This window comes from Nycticebus coucang, chromosome 2 (genome assembly GCF_027406575.1).
Source record: "Nycticebus coucang isolate mNycCou1 chromosome 2, mNycCou1.pri, whole genome shotgun sequence".
Lineage (NCBI taxonomy): Eukaryota > Metazoa > Chordata > Mammalia > Primates > Lorisidae > Nycticebus > Nycticebus coucang.
In genome coordinates this window covers 171,127,063-171,142,387 of record NC_069781.1, presented here as the reverse complement: position 1 = coordinate 171,142,387, position 15,325 = coordinate 171,127,063, and the positions used below count along the sequence as shown (strand labels likewise).

Sequence of the window (15,325 nt, the reverse complement as noted above, 5' to 3'; positions counted from 1 at the left end):
CTCAAGACAATTATGGACGTACTTTTAACGAGATTCTCTTTTCTGAGGGCAAGAGAATAGGTCAAGCATTAAAACCCAGGGGCCAGTAGAGAAGCTCATGATCCATGTGTCTCCCAGATATTAGGGATGTGGGGTGGGAGACAGTGATAGGCAAGGCACATTCGTCTTCAGCTCAAAGGAGGGTTACAACAGTTCCCTCACATCCTCCTTCTAAACCCTACTTATCCTTCAGGCCCGTGGATAGAATGATGATTCTAATTAATGACCTCCCTAGGCCTGTACACTCGCAATGCGAATTTGCAGCTCCTCCATCCAGAGTGGAATCTCCCTTGCTTTGAGCTATAGGGGGTAGCATAAGTTATGTTATATCAGTTTCGAGCTGAGCCTTCAAGAAGCTTTGGGAATTTCCAGTCTTGCTCTTGGAATACTGCCATTGGCATGTGAGTAAGCCTTCTAGCTTACTTACTATAGCATGTGAGCCCGGATGTGCCAGCCAGGACCATACTAGACCAGCCCAGATATGTGAGAGCACCTCCCAGGATGAGCAGAGCTGCCTATCCAATGCATGAGTGGACCCAGAGAAGACCAGAAGACCACACATTTGAACTACAGTCTGTGAGCAACAATAAATATTCATTATTCCAAGGCACTGTACTTTAGGGTAGTCTGTTGTTACATAGCGATAGGAAACTGATACATAGCTCAGTTTAAACTGCACCTCCCGTGCAAAGCTTTTACTAACCAGTCCAAATAAAAGGCCAAAGCTCCAGGCATCAATGTTTCCCAGTCTTCAGCCTAAGTGCAACATAAACAACTGAATAAAGTTGTTCTTTCATCTGATAAGACAGAAATAGAATGCTTACCTGCAATATAGCAAAGGGAAAGTTAAAAGTGAACCCTCACCAATAAGCAAAACTAAATGTAAGAGGAAAGTGTTAACAGTTCCCTCAAGAAGAGTCCAAAAGCTCAGACGTCAACATGTAAGAAACTTGTTATCTAACCCAGGTTTGTTTTTATTTAAGTTTTCCCATCATTTTAGCTGCAAGGCAGTTTTGATAAATATAAAGTCACCTTGAGTTTAAATTTCCTTTGGGCAGGTGAAACTTACTAAATGCAGAATATAAATGTCTGAACACAATAACTAAGAAAATGCCATGAAGGCTATGTTAACCGGTTTGATGAAAATATTTCAAATTGTACATAAAACCAGCACATTGTACCCCATGATTGCATTAATGTACACAGCTATGATTTAATAAAAAAAATAAAAAAATTTTAAAAAGGAAAAAAGGTAGTATTAAGTGATGGAGGTTTTAAAGAAATCTCTCTTCAGGCTTCAGGCTTCGGGCATAGAGTGGAAATGAGGTTGTATGGCATACAGCCCGACATACGGACCTGGCCCCACATGTGAGTTCATGAGCAAGTGTGAAGCAATGGCACCCCAGTACTGTACTCATTCAGACGTGTTTATCAAGTGCCCAGGTGCCAGTGTGGTGTCAGGTCTAGAAACACAGTTGGTTAGGAAGAGTAGACACGGTCATGATCCCCTCCCAGCTTACTTAGGATGGAGATGAGCAGATGAATAAAGGAGGGATAACGCACTATGCAATTCATATATAAACAACTACAAAGACAAAGTGATCAGGAATGGCCACGAACTGCCTTTAAACCTGAAGTTCTGTCTGCCACCAGAATTCCAAACTCTTACCCAACTGCACAGTCAGCACCTCTCAAAACAAAGTCCCCCGTGAATGCCACTGCCTACCATGGCATCAAGACTCCCTGCCGAGAGGCAGGAATGGGGGTTGAAGTCCAGCCCACAGCTGGCCACAGCTGCATCACCTCAGCACAGGGACCTTTTTCTAGCACCCACAAAGGCTCCATGTGGCCAGCTAAGATCCTGCTCCTGACCCTCTCTGCTCCCCAGCCCCATTCCTGCTCAGCCCCCTAGTCTTAAACCCAGCCTCTCTAGCCTTCCCATGGCCTGAATTTAAAATCCTGGAAGAGGCATCCTTGATGCTATGTTCCTCAATTTCTTGGTAAATCGTTAGAACCTATCTTCAAAATATACCCGGACTGCAATTGCTGCTCCCCATCTCTCACCCCTGCCACCTGGTCCTAGCCACTCCAACCTTGCCTGGGGTAACTCCTGGGACTCTATGTCAATCCTTGCTCTCCTAAAATCTAGTTTTTGCCCAAGGGCCAGAGGGCTCCAGTTAAAATGTAAATTAGCACAGGCTGCTCTTGTGCTCAAAAGCACCCCGGCTGAGGCAGGCATGCTTGTGAAGGCCCCATGGCCTGGTACCCCAGTCATTTCTCTGTCCACATCTCCTCCTGTCCCCTTGCTCTTCCCCTGCAGAGTCTTTGCACATGGTGTCATCTCTTTCGCTCACCTCCCAGGACTGTCACAGTTGTTCACTGTCTCCCCGAGGGCCTCTGGCTGCCCCGTTTCCAGCTTACCTCTCCCTCTCCTGCTCCATTGCTCCCTGGCCTTCCATCCTTCTCTGGTCTTCCCCAAAGTCATCTAGAGTATTATCTATTCCACCTACACACTGAGTTTCGCGTGTCTCCCCCTAGAATCTCCCTGTCAACAGGAAGCTTGCCCATCTTCTTGCTTTTGGTAGACCCAGTGCCTAGAACAAGATCTATACTTAGAAAACAGTCAACTAATATTTGCTGAACAAAGGAAATTGAGCAATGAAATGGTGGGCAGAGATGAGAGATGAGAAAGCAGGCACACTGCGGGGACAGAGCGCGGAAGAGCTCCTTCACAGGAGCCTTTCCTGGGGGCTTCTGTGAGAGGCGACACTTCAGCAGACCTGAAAGGTGAGAGATGAACCTATGTGGGTGGATCACTCTCTGGGGAAGCACGACTTGGAGCCTGGCTCCAAAGCAGAGCAAGGGAACGAGAGTGGTTAGACACCTGGGAGAGAGGTGGCGGGGGCCAGATCTCACCGCATCTTCTAGGCCATTGTTAGGACCTGAGCCTGGGTGAGTGCATTCCTGATGCTCAAAGCTGATCACAGTGTAACCTGGCTTACATTTTTGAGAAGGCGCTAGCTACTGTGCAGCAACAGACTGTAAGGAGACTGCAGTGGGTGGAGGGAGGCCAGTTCGGAAGCCACTGCAACTGTCCAGACAAGAAGTGACATGGACCTGAAGGGGTCAGGGCAAGTGCTTAGCCTGTTGTTTGGTGAGAGGTGCTAAGTCAGCGTAGCTGTAGTTATTCAACTTTTGTATTAAATACAATGATTGGTGCATGGCATATAGGAAAAATTTCACAATAATAGTGGTAACGACAAAAATAGAACAAGATATTTCAGAGAGTGACGAGGGCTTTGAAGAAAATAAAACACAGTAAAGGGATTATATGGGACAGGAATGCTTTAGGTTAGAATAACCAAAGAGGCCTCACTGAGGAGGTGACCTCTGGTTGGAGACCTGAACAGCAAAAGGAGGCAGGCAGATGAGATCTAGGAGCAGAGTGCTCCTGGCAAGGGGAACTGCAAACATAAAAGCCCTGAGCAGGAGTGAGCGATAAAAATTAATGGACAGTATTCACGAAATTTATTGAAATTGAGTTGTTGGACTCTTACCCATACAACTGATTCTGGCTTCTAGATGGTAATGCCAGGCCCCGAAATTATGTTATCCCGACACCGAGAAGTACAAACCGCTCTAAGCACACTTGATTTTAGAAAATGTCCCAGAATTCAGCAATGCAACAGTCTAGTCTGATTACAACAGAATCCCAAGGAGATAAGCACTGTTTTCACTTTTTCTTAGGACACGGAATCCAGCCAGCACAGGTTTTGTTGAGAATTATAAACTGGAAAGCACCAGGCATGTGTGAAAACAATATTAACTGAGATACTAAAAGAAAGAAAATGCTGCCGAGTCCGAGAGGAGAGGAGATCCCGCAGTGTTTTGTCTTATTTTATTCCAAATTCACAGCTCCTCTGCCTTGTTCCATAAAAAATTTAAGACAGCTGAAAATAGTTTAGGAGACTAATTGAAATATTGAAGGGATGTTTTCAAGCCTTTTCAAGGTCTGAAACAAGGAAGGTTTGAAGTTTGATCAGAATTATGTATTTTTTTTTCATAATCAAGCCACACATCCACAAAAGAATACAAAGAAAGTTCTTTAAACACTTCCTTTAAAATGCGTCCTAATCTCTGAAGTTGGACATCTAAAATGATTATATTAGATCATGTAATACCCTGATCTACTGGATCTAGAATGGTAATACCATTATACATCGCTCGACTGGTTTAAAATCAGTTCAGACATTATGACTTGGGAGGCTCTGTCAGCCTGCGAGCCAAGGAATTACTTCAGTTGATGTACTTAGATCCAGAGCTATTGGGTCACCATTGAAAGCCAAAATATTTATTCTGAGCTCTTTCCCCTCTACTATGAGAAACTTAGCCATGAATTACTTTATATCCTTAAATGCTCTCCAGATGAAACTTCCAAACCATTTTTTTGTCATTAGCCTTCCTTCCAACATGCCCTTCTTCCAAACCAGCAGCAGGTGTGCCAATGGCAGACAGGACTTTCTGGGAAGTGACAAGAATGGATGTTGATTCTCATTAGCCCCAAGCACACATGGCATCGTTCTGTCCTCTCAAGTCTTAGGCAAAGGGGAATGATGTCTTCACTGCCGCACTCTGCTCTGTGGCGGGAGGGGCAAGGCCCGTGTGGTTATGCCCTCACTTCCTCTTGGTGCCTTTTCTCCACTTCTAAACTGGAGGGAGGAATGGCAACCCCAGTGACACCGTATATGAGTAGGACTTGGCAAATTTAATACTTGGTGAGCCAGACCTCAGGGTAGCTGAACAGTTGAGGAGGTAAAGTTTTGTTGTTGTCATTATTATTGTTTTTAAGATAATTCCAGCCAGTAAGTGCAAAACAAATTACAGAATTAGAAATTTAACCCTCAATGATCTAGGTGATGATCTTTATTAGATCATTATAAAAAACAAAATATAACAATAGATATTTTGTGCCTCTTGATTCTTGATGTGATACCATAGGAAGTACCCGCATCACGATAAAGGAGTCTTGCAAAAACAAAAACAAAACGTAAGCATGAATCTGACCAAGATCTAATTACCAGTTTATAGGTAACAGGACAGAAGGCGATTCTAAACAAGCCGATGGGCTGCAATCAGCAAATCTTGTCTGGATCTTAATTTAACAGAAGCAATTTAAAAAATTATGACTCAATTGGGGAGAGTTGACTACTGATTGGATATTTGATGATATTAAGGAGCTACTGCCATTTATAGGTGTGATAATGGTACTGTGGTTATGCCAACTTTAAGAGAGACAAATAATGAAGCATTTACAGATAAAATAATATGAAGTACGAGACTTGCTTCAAAATCCCCTGGGGCCAGGGCAGGATAGATGAATCCAGACAGGCTGTGTGCTGATAATCTGAAGAGCTGAGTGATGAAGTTCGCTATTCTGCTCTACTTTAAGTTATGAATGAAAGCTTCAATAATAAAAGCATTTTAAGTACTTTATAATGGCTTCCTATCCCATTTTGCATGGCTTCAAAGGTCCTTCACAAGCTGGCCTTCTGCACCCTACTATTTTCCCAGCAGCTTCCACCGTTCAGCGCTGCTGGTACGACTTTCCTGAGCCTGCTGCTGGGCATATCTCTGCCCCGGGGCCTTTGTACTTGCTGATCCCTCTCCCAGACGGCCCTTCCCTCAGATATTTGCACGGCGTAAATTCGTTCTCTGCCCAGGGTCACCTCAATGGAGAAATCTTCCCTGACCCAGCTATTGAAAGAAAACAGAGCCGCCATCATTCTCTATCCTCTATTACGTTAATACCTGACATTAAATTAGGTATTTGCTTGTTTTTTCATCCTGGAGAATAAGCTCCATGAAGCTCAAAACTTGTCCTATTCTCCATTAGATCCCGGCTCATAGAATGGTCCTGGCAAAGAGTGAGTAACATAACATTATTCACTTTAAGTCTTTACTTGGATACTAAACTATCGAGTTCTTCATAAAGAGAATTCCTAAGATCCTCGTTAGCCCTATTTTCAAATTGTATTTATCAAGTCCAGAAAGCTAAGAAGTAGTGAACCATGTGACTCATGGAAGGTACGAAACCAACAGAGAAGCATTCGTGTTAGACATCGTTTTCCTGGTTGAAGTGACAAGGAGAAAGTTAACATCTAACATGTTCATGACACAAGAAGGTGTTTTAGCCCTTTTTATACGCTTTTGTCATCTTTAGGCCATTTTCAAGTTGAAGACACGTCTTCATATTTTGAGATGAACTTTTCCTTACTTATCTCATTTAAATACTTACTGTGCACTTCCTATGTGGGCACGGTGCTAAGTAAGTACTGTGGTTTCAGGGGTGACCAGACAATAACTGGGGAGGGATGATTCCAGGCAGGAGGAAAATAAGATCCTGGTCATTATTTTTGCCAACGAATATTATTGATTGCAGAAAATTTTAGGATACCCGCATTTTAATTCAAAATGCTGGCAATATAAAACATATTCACATTTTCTATTCTTCTTAGACTACAATTTTTAAATTTCATAGTAACAAACCAGGAAGAGCATTTGGACAACAAATTAGAAATTTTCTTAAAATGTAACTGAGCGATCCAATTGTATCACCGCACACTTTCTCCAAAGCACGCTGCCATTTCCGCGTGACAATACTGGTGCTTTTCTCGAGGAAGTACTCTGTTTTGCATTCCCACAAAAGCCTACTATTTTTCATTCTCATTTTAATAGTAAATATACAAATTTAAGAGGTGAAGAAAAATGTCAGGCTTTGGAATTTTATAGTGTTACTTTATGATAACATTGACTATTAGATTTCCACAGTGCATGATCTGTACGCTGGGATTGTTAGATTAATGACATAACAAATCAGTCTTTTAAAAGTCTGTATGAAGAGAGATAAGGAAAACCATAATGAATTTGCTGCACCTGTTTTTCTGGGTATTTGGCATTCTTAACAAGTTCTAGCCACAGGAAGCCAGATTAATAGATGACAGGGAAAAAAATATAAATTGCATTGTCATCTTCGACGTGCTAATATACATGGGTGCTGAAAATCCAATTGCAAGAGGACTGGCTTATTAACTGTGGCATGCTACAATTTACATATCTCACCCTCCAGATGTGAGAAGGGTAAATGAGAATGGAGTCTGCTCGGATCAGCAGGGGATACGGAAGAGGAAAAAATGTGTGTACTCCGGCTATCAATTTGCCCAAGTGAGGAAACAACGACACAGTGCAATGATTGACTTTTATTTTTCCTAAAATAAATGTGGCCTTAGTCACTCCTTGGCTGCCTTCTGCAGTAGCCCAGAAGACTGCACCCCTGACCCTCGCTGATCATTCTGCCCATGGCCCTGTTGACTTCCCAACAGTGAGGGCAAATGCAGACACCAAGTACAAGACACCAGTCTTAGCCAGCAAAAGGAGAAAAGTACTCTTGCCTCTAGAAAAACGAATTTTATAAATTATACAGAGCTTAGAGTTCATGTCCAACACAAAATCTTACTTTATGTCATCAAAACCGGCTCCCTAATTTCTTCATCAGTAATCATGATCCTTATTATGTTTCCTCATACATTCCAGATAACTTTCAAAATATTAAGACAAAGGATCAGTAGAACAACATTTAACTTAGTTAATTTTTTTTTTTGGAGACAGTCTCACTATGTTGCCCTCGGTAGAGTGCCGTGGCGTCACAGCAATGTCAGCAACCTCAGACTCTTGGACTTAAGCGATTCTCGTGCTTCAGCCTCCCAAGTAGCTGGGACTACAGGTGCCTGTCACCACACCCGGCTATTTTTGTTGTTGTTGTTGCAGTTGTCACTGTTGTTTAGCAGGCTTGGGCCGGGCTCGAACTCGCCAGCCCGAACAGTGTATGTGGCCAGTGTCCTACCCACTGAGCTATAGGCACCGCTCAAATTAGTTAATTTTTTTAATTAGGAGTTTCCCAATAGATATGCAATGCTGGACAAATGGAATAGTAAGAGAGAATAAAAGAGCTAGAAGTAAAACAAACAGCCACAAAATATAGGTAAGCTGCAATCCTCAAGGGAAATGTAGCCTTTCATATTTACAATTTACCAATATAAATTTACATATTTACCAATATAGCTAAAATACATTTCAACTATTTATTTACTGTATTTATTCACTGTATACAGAAGAAGTAATAAAATCTTTCTCTCACTTACCTCTTTCATGTTTACATGGATGGAGCTGGAACATATTCTTCTTAGTAAAGTCTCTCAAGAATGGAAGAAAAAGTATCCAGTGTAGTCAGCCCTACTATGAAACTAATTTATGGCTTTCACATGAGAGCTATAACCCAGTTACAACCTAAGAATAGGGGGAAGGGGGAGAGGGAAGGGACGGAGGGGGGTGGATTGGCGGAGGGAGGGTGATTTGGTGGGATTACACCTGCGGTGCATCTTACAAGGGTACATGTGAAACTTAGTAAACGTAGAATATAAATGTCTTAACACAATAACTAAGAAAATGCCAGGAAGGCTATAGTAACCAGTGTGATGAAAATGTGTCAAACTGTCTGTAAACCAGTGTATGGTGCCCCATGATCTCATTAATGTACACAGCTATGATTTAATAAAAAACAAATCTCTCATTTTCTTTTCTTTAGCTTTTGATCGTGGAAAGTTTAAAGCAGAATAGTGTATCAAACACCCCAATATTAGGGGTTATTATACCTGTTACCCAGATTCAACAATTATTAACATTCTTTTATTCTGGTTTTATCTACACATCCACTCAAGACCTCCTCTATTGTTATATAGGGTACAGATATTAAATGTATAATTCTGACAAATGAATTCAGCCATAAATGTAATCCACATACCTATCACAACATGGAACATTCCACCCCTCAAAAGCCTCATGTATCCCTTCTCAGCCAAACTACCTACCGGTAGAACAATACTTATCCAACAGAAGACATATTTTGTCCAGCACAGAAAAAATAAAATCACAAACCCCAGCTCCCCGATATCTGCCATGCTTTGTATTTCAAGTCCCACAAAGTCTTCTAATCAGCTTCCTACAGAAATAACAGTATAGGAATCTAATATCCAAACTAAATCCAGGGAGCATTCTCTTCACAAACAGTTTTTAGAACCTCCAGGAGAGAGAGAGTGACATCTCCAATATATACCAAAAAAACCCCCCAACATCTGGAATTATTTCTGTCTTTAGTCATGTCAGTATTACTTCAAACAAAATGACAAGTCCATAAACACACCCCGAGATATAAACAGTAACACTACAAAGTGCTAAATAATGACAGCAGTATTATTACGATGGAATTTTTAGCCACTTACTATAGTGAGTACATGCTTAACTGACCACATTAAATTCTCTACCCTTGCTCTTCAGAAAAATAGTGACAATGGCAACAGTAGCAGGAATAGTGAACTGGGAATGACATTTACAGCAGCTAGTATTCGTGGTGGAGAGGCAGGGACCCGAGCTGGCGTCCCTCTGCACGCTCCTGATTCCAGCCAGCGCAGCGCAGCGCAGATAAGCACACAGGCTGTTAACAGTGTATACCGACTATACTTTGTCATGCCTATTTAAGTCTTGTTCTCCAGCCTCGCTGCTGCAATCATGCTGGTAAAACTCTCTCCTTCTCCTGACAAGTCTCCACTTAGGCCCACAGAGAAGAAAATTGACCAAGAATTCTGTGCCCTGCAGAAGGGCTGGGAAGAAGCCTCCACCCTTAGTCCCCTTACCTGCTCCTTCTGACTAAGGAGAGTCTGAGGATGGGCTAGATCCCCCACAGCAATGGCAGTGCTGACGGACACTGGCCTCTTCCTTTTGAATGCAGACTCTTCCTAGCCTGCCTGTGTGCAGACAGGGGCAAGCAGATGAGGCAGGTCTCTGCTCTCAGTAACATCCTCTTTGCTAGAGCTCGGGTACAGCTGTTCAGCATTTTATCGAGGACCAGTTATCTACTAGCTATTGGGGAGTGGGAACCTCATCTGGGCCTTAGGTCCTGGCCGTGTTATCTGCCATAAATGAGGCTGATACACTATGACCCATATTTGGGTCTTGGGACTTTTTTCTCAAACAAGTTAGAATCCAGGGATGAAAGCTATAACCAGCAAGGGCCTCAAACTTTCCAGAAACTATAATATTTATCCTGTCTGAGCTCATTGCATCTGTGCTAAACCTCTTCCTTTTTGGTATCTTTCTAACTGTACACTCAAATATAAATATACTGGGGTGGGGACTGGCCGGGGAGAGGCACGTGTCCAGCAAGATTATCCTCCCTTACGCCCTGGCTACTTACAGCTCATATAAGCCATCAGCACTGCTTGACAGTTCTCTCCTCATTCCCAGCAGTGCACCATCCCCTGCTTTCATGCGCGCTCCAATCACCACCTGCATCACCACCACCTCCACCAATACCATCAGTGGCAATACCACAACCACCCATCAATACCAACAGCGCCACCGGCGCCAACATCAACATTTTTGTGAATGCTCAAAATTAAATTGCCCCCTGTTAGTGACCAGTATTTAACCAGTTTCTTGCTATTACCTTGTTCTCCTCCGGCATGAAGAGGACTCGAAATATGGATGGCACTCCTGGGGCCACTTTGTGCCCAATATCTTTGGGGCTGATCACTTTAAAGTAAGGTGAACTTTCCTCGACAACTTTCACCAGCCTTGGAATCTGCAGGGAAAACACACAACGATGGATATTGTGCAGGTGAAAAGGCAGAAGAAAAAGCACAGGCTTTGGAGTCGAACATGGACTGACATCTCCATCAACTACTTACTTGACATGTGACCTTGATTCAGAATTCAGCTTCCTCAACTAAGGGAGATTGTAGTACCTACATTTATCTTGTACAAAGTAAGCACTCAATACATTTTAACTGTAATTTTTATTAGATTTTTTATTACTTTTAAAAAATTATTTCAAGTCTTTGTCCATGTTATTATTTAAATGTGACTATCTTCAAAGGCTAAGTGCCTAATCAGCTAAAACCCCACCCCCATGGTAGAGTTAAGCTGGATTTGCTAACATCTGAGAACTGCTCTGGGAGAAGAAATCACCCTGACTGCAGTCCTTCTCTGGGTCATCTACTGCACATGATGCCACTTCATCCTCCTGGTGGCCTTCGAGCTTCATTCTCCACCAAGCAATGGGGCTGGCAGTCCAGTCCCAGCCTCACTCTACCCTCTCTATGGGATGGTAATGAGAAACACATTATGAAGCAACATCAAAAATCACAGTGGGATATCCCTCAGCAGCTCCAAACAGCTCCATTCTGCTAACGTCTTATTTCCCTGCTGGAATCTAAACCCAGATTAGTCTGACCCTGGAGTCAGGGTTCTTGTAGCCCAAGTAGAACCCCTCTGGCTTATGGAGTGCTCACGGCTTAACTCTCACCCTATGTATGTGAGAGAGACCAAAAAATAATGACTGGACAGGCCCTGTCTTTTGCATTCTCTGTTAGTGAGGAAGCGTATAAAAGGAGAATGGTGCAGACATCGTTCCTTGGTGCCCCATATTTCTCCTGGTGGTTCTTTATGAGACTAGGAACCAAGCAAGTAGAGAAGCAGGTTTACATCGGCCACTCCACATGCGCATCCTGCAGTAACTCACCTGAGGACGAGCCTGCCTGGCCTGGAGGAAGCTGGCTACTTGTTGGCACCTGGACATTTCTTAAATGGGGACTTTCTTTCCCTGGGTCCAGCACTCTGGCTGCAACTTACCGAGAGGTGTTAGGTTATCTGTGAAAACTGACTTTCCTCCGGCAGATAAGCGAACCCTTGCCCTTTACCCTTGACTTGCTCATATATACCCACGGATAAGAATTTCTTGTTTCGGGTCTAGGAGGGGTGGCCAAAGGGCCTTTTGAACTAGCTCCTCTCTGCCTTTAATAGCCAAAAAACACCTGAGCAAGAGTCAAAATAGAAAAAGGGAAAGGGAATTGGAAGTGAGAGCTGAAGTGGCTGGCAGCCCTGTGTGAACAGATGGAGTCCTGACATCTATGTGAAGCTCCTCTTCCTGAGCTCTAGGAACACAGCCCTACACACCCTGGGTTTTTTCTCCTTGCCTACCCCTTTAGCTTGTCTCATGAGCTTTTCCTGCTAACACTACTGCAGCAAAGAACTAAATAAAACATTTTCTCCAGTGTGAATTTGCTGTCACTAAATCACCCCATTGATATCTGAAAGGCATCACTGATTCCCTTAATGAGCTCCTGTATCAAATACAACTGCAAGTCTTCCCATTTACTCTGGATTCTTGCACAGTCTTCACTTATTTCCTCTTTTTTCTTATGGCTAGAATTATTTGTCTCCACACTTGCAGACTCCTGTAAGTATTACGTCTTGTCCGGGCACCTGAAGTTTAGCATCTTTCAGACACCTTCCTCCCCGTCTGATTACGTTTCACATTTAAGTGTGCTGCGTGCTGACCTTCTACATTATTCCTTCTTTCATTATTGTTAGATGCCAAGAAAATCCTCAGGCATTTAATACCTTTTCTTGAAATAAACCTCTAATTTATCTCTGAAGAAAAAGGCACAAGGCTGGAGAGGAAACCCTCAGTTGCAGTTACAGGAGACAAGAGGCAAGATACAGGCAGTGAGAGAAGCCTTCCAGGACCAGCTGCAGACAAAATCTGAAGGCTATCTGATGTAGAAGGGAGAAAACCAAAAAGGAGGAAAGGGATCCAGATTTTTTAGAAAAGTAGTTTTTTTTTTTAAGGTACAGTTTACAGAATATACATGCATCGCAGACTATAAAAACACACATAAATGCTCAACAGTTGCAATTTGTTTGAGTAGGGTTTACATCTTGAATTGGGGAAGTCATGTCCTTAATGAAAAACACATGAACATTAATAGCAATTTCCCTGTCTTAAATGAAAACCCAGCCCAACTCGCCATACAGGAGAACCACATGCCATTCATCTAGTCAATCCTTTATTCAACAAAAATTTAGGGCACGTGTCGGGAGTTCACTCTTCGTTGGACACTGTACTAGGACTGAACACACAGCAACAAACAGACGCAGCCTTGTCTTTATCGAGCTTACAATCCAACGGCATGTCTTCATGTTACTTATTCCTAAATCTACTGAATTAAAGAACTTCTCTAAGATCCTCCAAGATCCGATTTTACTTATCCCTCCTCTCACATATCCTGGAGAAGTTCTCCTCCCCCAGTGAGCATACTTACTTTGTCATTGTTCCTCAAAACCAGTGGAACTTCATAGACTTCACAGGGAGTGTAGTTCTGAAATATAATCTCTGATGGGAAGGGCTGGAATAATGTTTGATCCAGGTTAAGTCCTGAAAACTGTAGTTGAAAGAATAAGTTATTCATATAGTCACACGGTGGCAAAAATGACTGGGGAAGATGAGATAATACTACATAAACTTATGGATATTAAAGCCAAGAACATGGAAAACATTCAAAAAGGGATCACCATTATAAACATTCATAGTTACACTTAGTGAGATTATTGTCACCTATTTATTTATGTATTTTTAATTGTTGGGGATTCATCGAGGGTACAACATACCATGTTATACTGGTTGCATTTGTTAGGTAAAGTCCCTCTTATAATTGTGAGGACACTCTTTTTTTTCTGAAGCAGAAGGCAAAGCCAGGTGCTGCTGCTTCGGTGTGAGAGTCAGGGAGGGGTGCGAGAGGGAGGGCAGCCTGAGCCTGGAGGCTGCTGGCCTCGCTGGAGGTTGCCCTGCTCTGTTACACTGCTTCCCCCTGCACTGACTGAGCACTGGGTCCCCCCAGTACAGAATCTCTTCCCAGGTCAGCTAGAAAAACACTGATGACTTTCACTTGTCTGCAGGAATATGGAAGAGGAATAGATGGAGACTCACTTTTGATGAAGCAACACTGTGTGCCAGGTATGTTGCTGGACACAGCAACTCCAGAGGGTACCAGAAAATGTATACACACTTTACAACAGGAAAAACCATATTAAAATCGTAATGCTCAATATATACCAATAACAAACGATGAAGACAAGTCACGTTTGACTTCTACAAAGATGAGAGGTGCTCAAAGTGGTCATCATCAGCGCCCAGACACTTCTGATTATGGCGAACTACGGACCAATTTATTTAACATAGAAAAACAAGCTAATAAGAACATCAACACTAGACTTCCATTTATGATAATTATGAAAGAGGTAATCCGAACCAACTCCCCTATGAAAATACCAGAAAAGCTATCAATAAATATTTGCTTGGAAACACTGGAGAACTAATAACATAGTTAAGAATCACTGGTTAGGATCCAGGAGAATACAGATAACTGGGGTGGTGAATGGAGACGAGAGAAAATGGGCTACTTTTTTCCTCCACCTACTAGAGTAGGAAACTGGGGCGGGGGAGACAGGGCATGCGGTAAAGCTTTGTACTTCCTAATACATTTTTCTGTAAACTTAAAATTCATCTTAAAAATGCTAATTAAAAAATTAAAATCGGAAAGAAAGAAATAAGCATGCCATTATTCTCAGATAATAACATTTTTTTGCAGAGACAATCCAAACAAGCCTATAATAAACTATAAATGTCTGAGGAATAAATAGAACAACAGATATGCAAAAGACTTCTGTAGGGAAAATCATAGCCCTTCACCGAAATAAATTAAAGACGTCAAGAAATGGAGAGATATGGTATGTCCATGTATTAGAAAAATCCATATTGCAAGAATATAAATTGTCCCAAATTAATTTCTAAATTTAATGCAATCTTAATTAAAACCTCTCTACTCAATAAATTGATTCTAAAATGTATACAGGAATGCCAAGAACCTAAATTAATCGAGATACTTCTGAAAAGTAATAGAGAAAATACCTTTAATGAAGAACAAAGTAACCTGCTTTATTAGCTATCCAGACTTAAAAGAAAATACATGATAATTAAGATACTATGTTTTGGAAAAGGATTAACAAATTGATTAAGGGTATCAGTAACTCAAAAACATACCCTTGCATATATAGACACTGAATATTTGACAAAGGAGGCCTTTTAGTTCAGGAGGAGAGAATGGACTTTTGCATAAATGGCATTTAACATCCAATATAGACTCTGCGTGGGTTACAACTGGCAACTCGAGCTTCCCTTCTCCCCTAAAGAACCAGGGTTGAGAGAAGGTGCCCAGCAAGAATATATCTGCAACTTCAGATCTTAGGCAAGGCTTGCGCTGCACAGCTGTCCAAAGCAGGTGCCACACTGTAAGGGGGAAAACCGCCAACCCTGCATTTGGAGTAATAGGAACAG

At 42.2% G+C, this 15,325-nt stretch overlaps 1 protein-coding gene across 1 annotated transcript in view; it reads right to left on the bottom strand.

Annotated features, from left to right (window-relative positions):
• The window catches only part of HYDIN (HYDIN axonemal central pair apparatus protein), a 362,157-nt gene that overhangs the window by 272,486 nt on the left and 74,346 nt on the right, over positions 1-15,325 (bottom strand). The window contains exons 4-5 of the mRNA XM_053606972.1: positions 13,254-13,373; positions 10,598-10,732 (exon numbers count right to left, since the gene is read on the bottom strand). Coding sequence (XP_053462947.1) covers positions 10,598-10,732; positions 13,254-13,373 — 255 coding nt within the window. The remainder of the gene's footprint in view (positions 1-10,597; positions 10,733-13,253; positions 13,374-15,325) is intronic.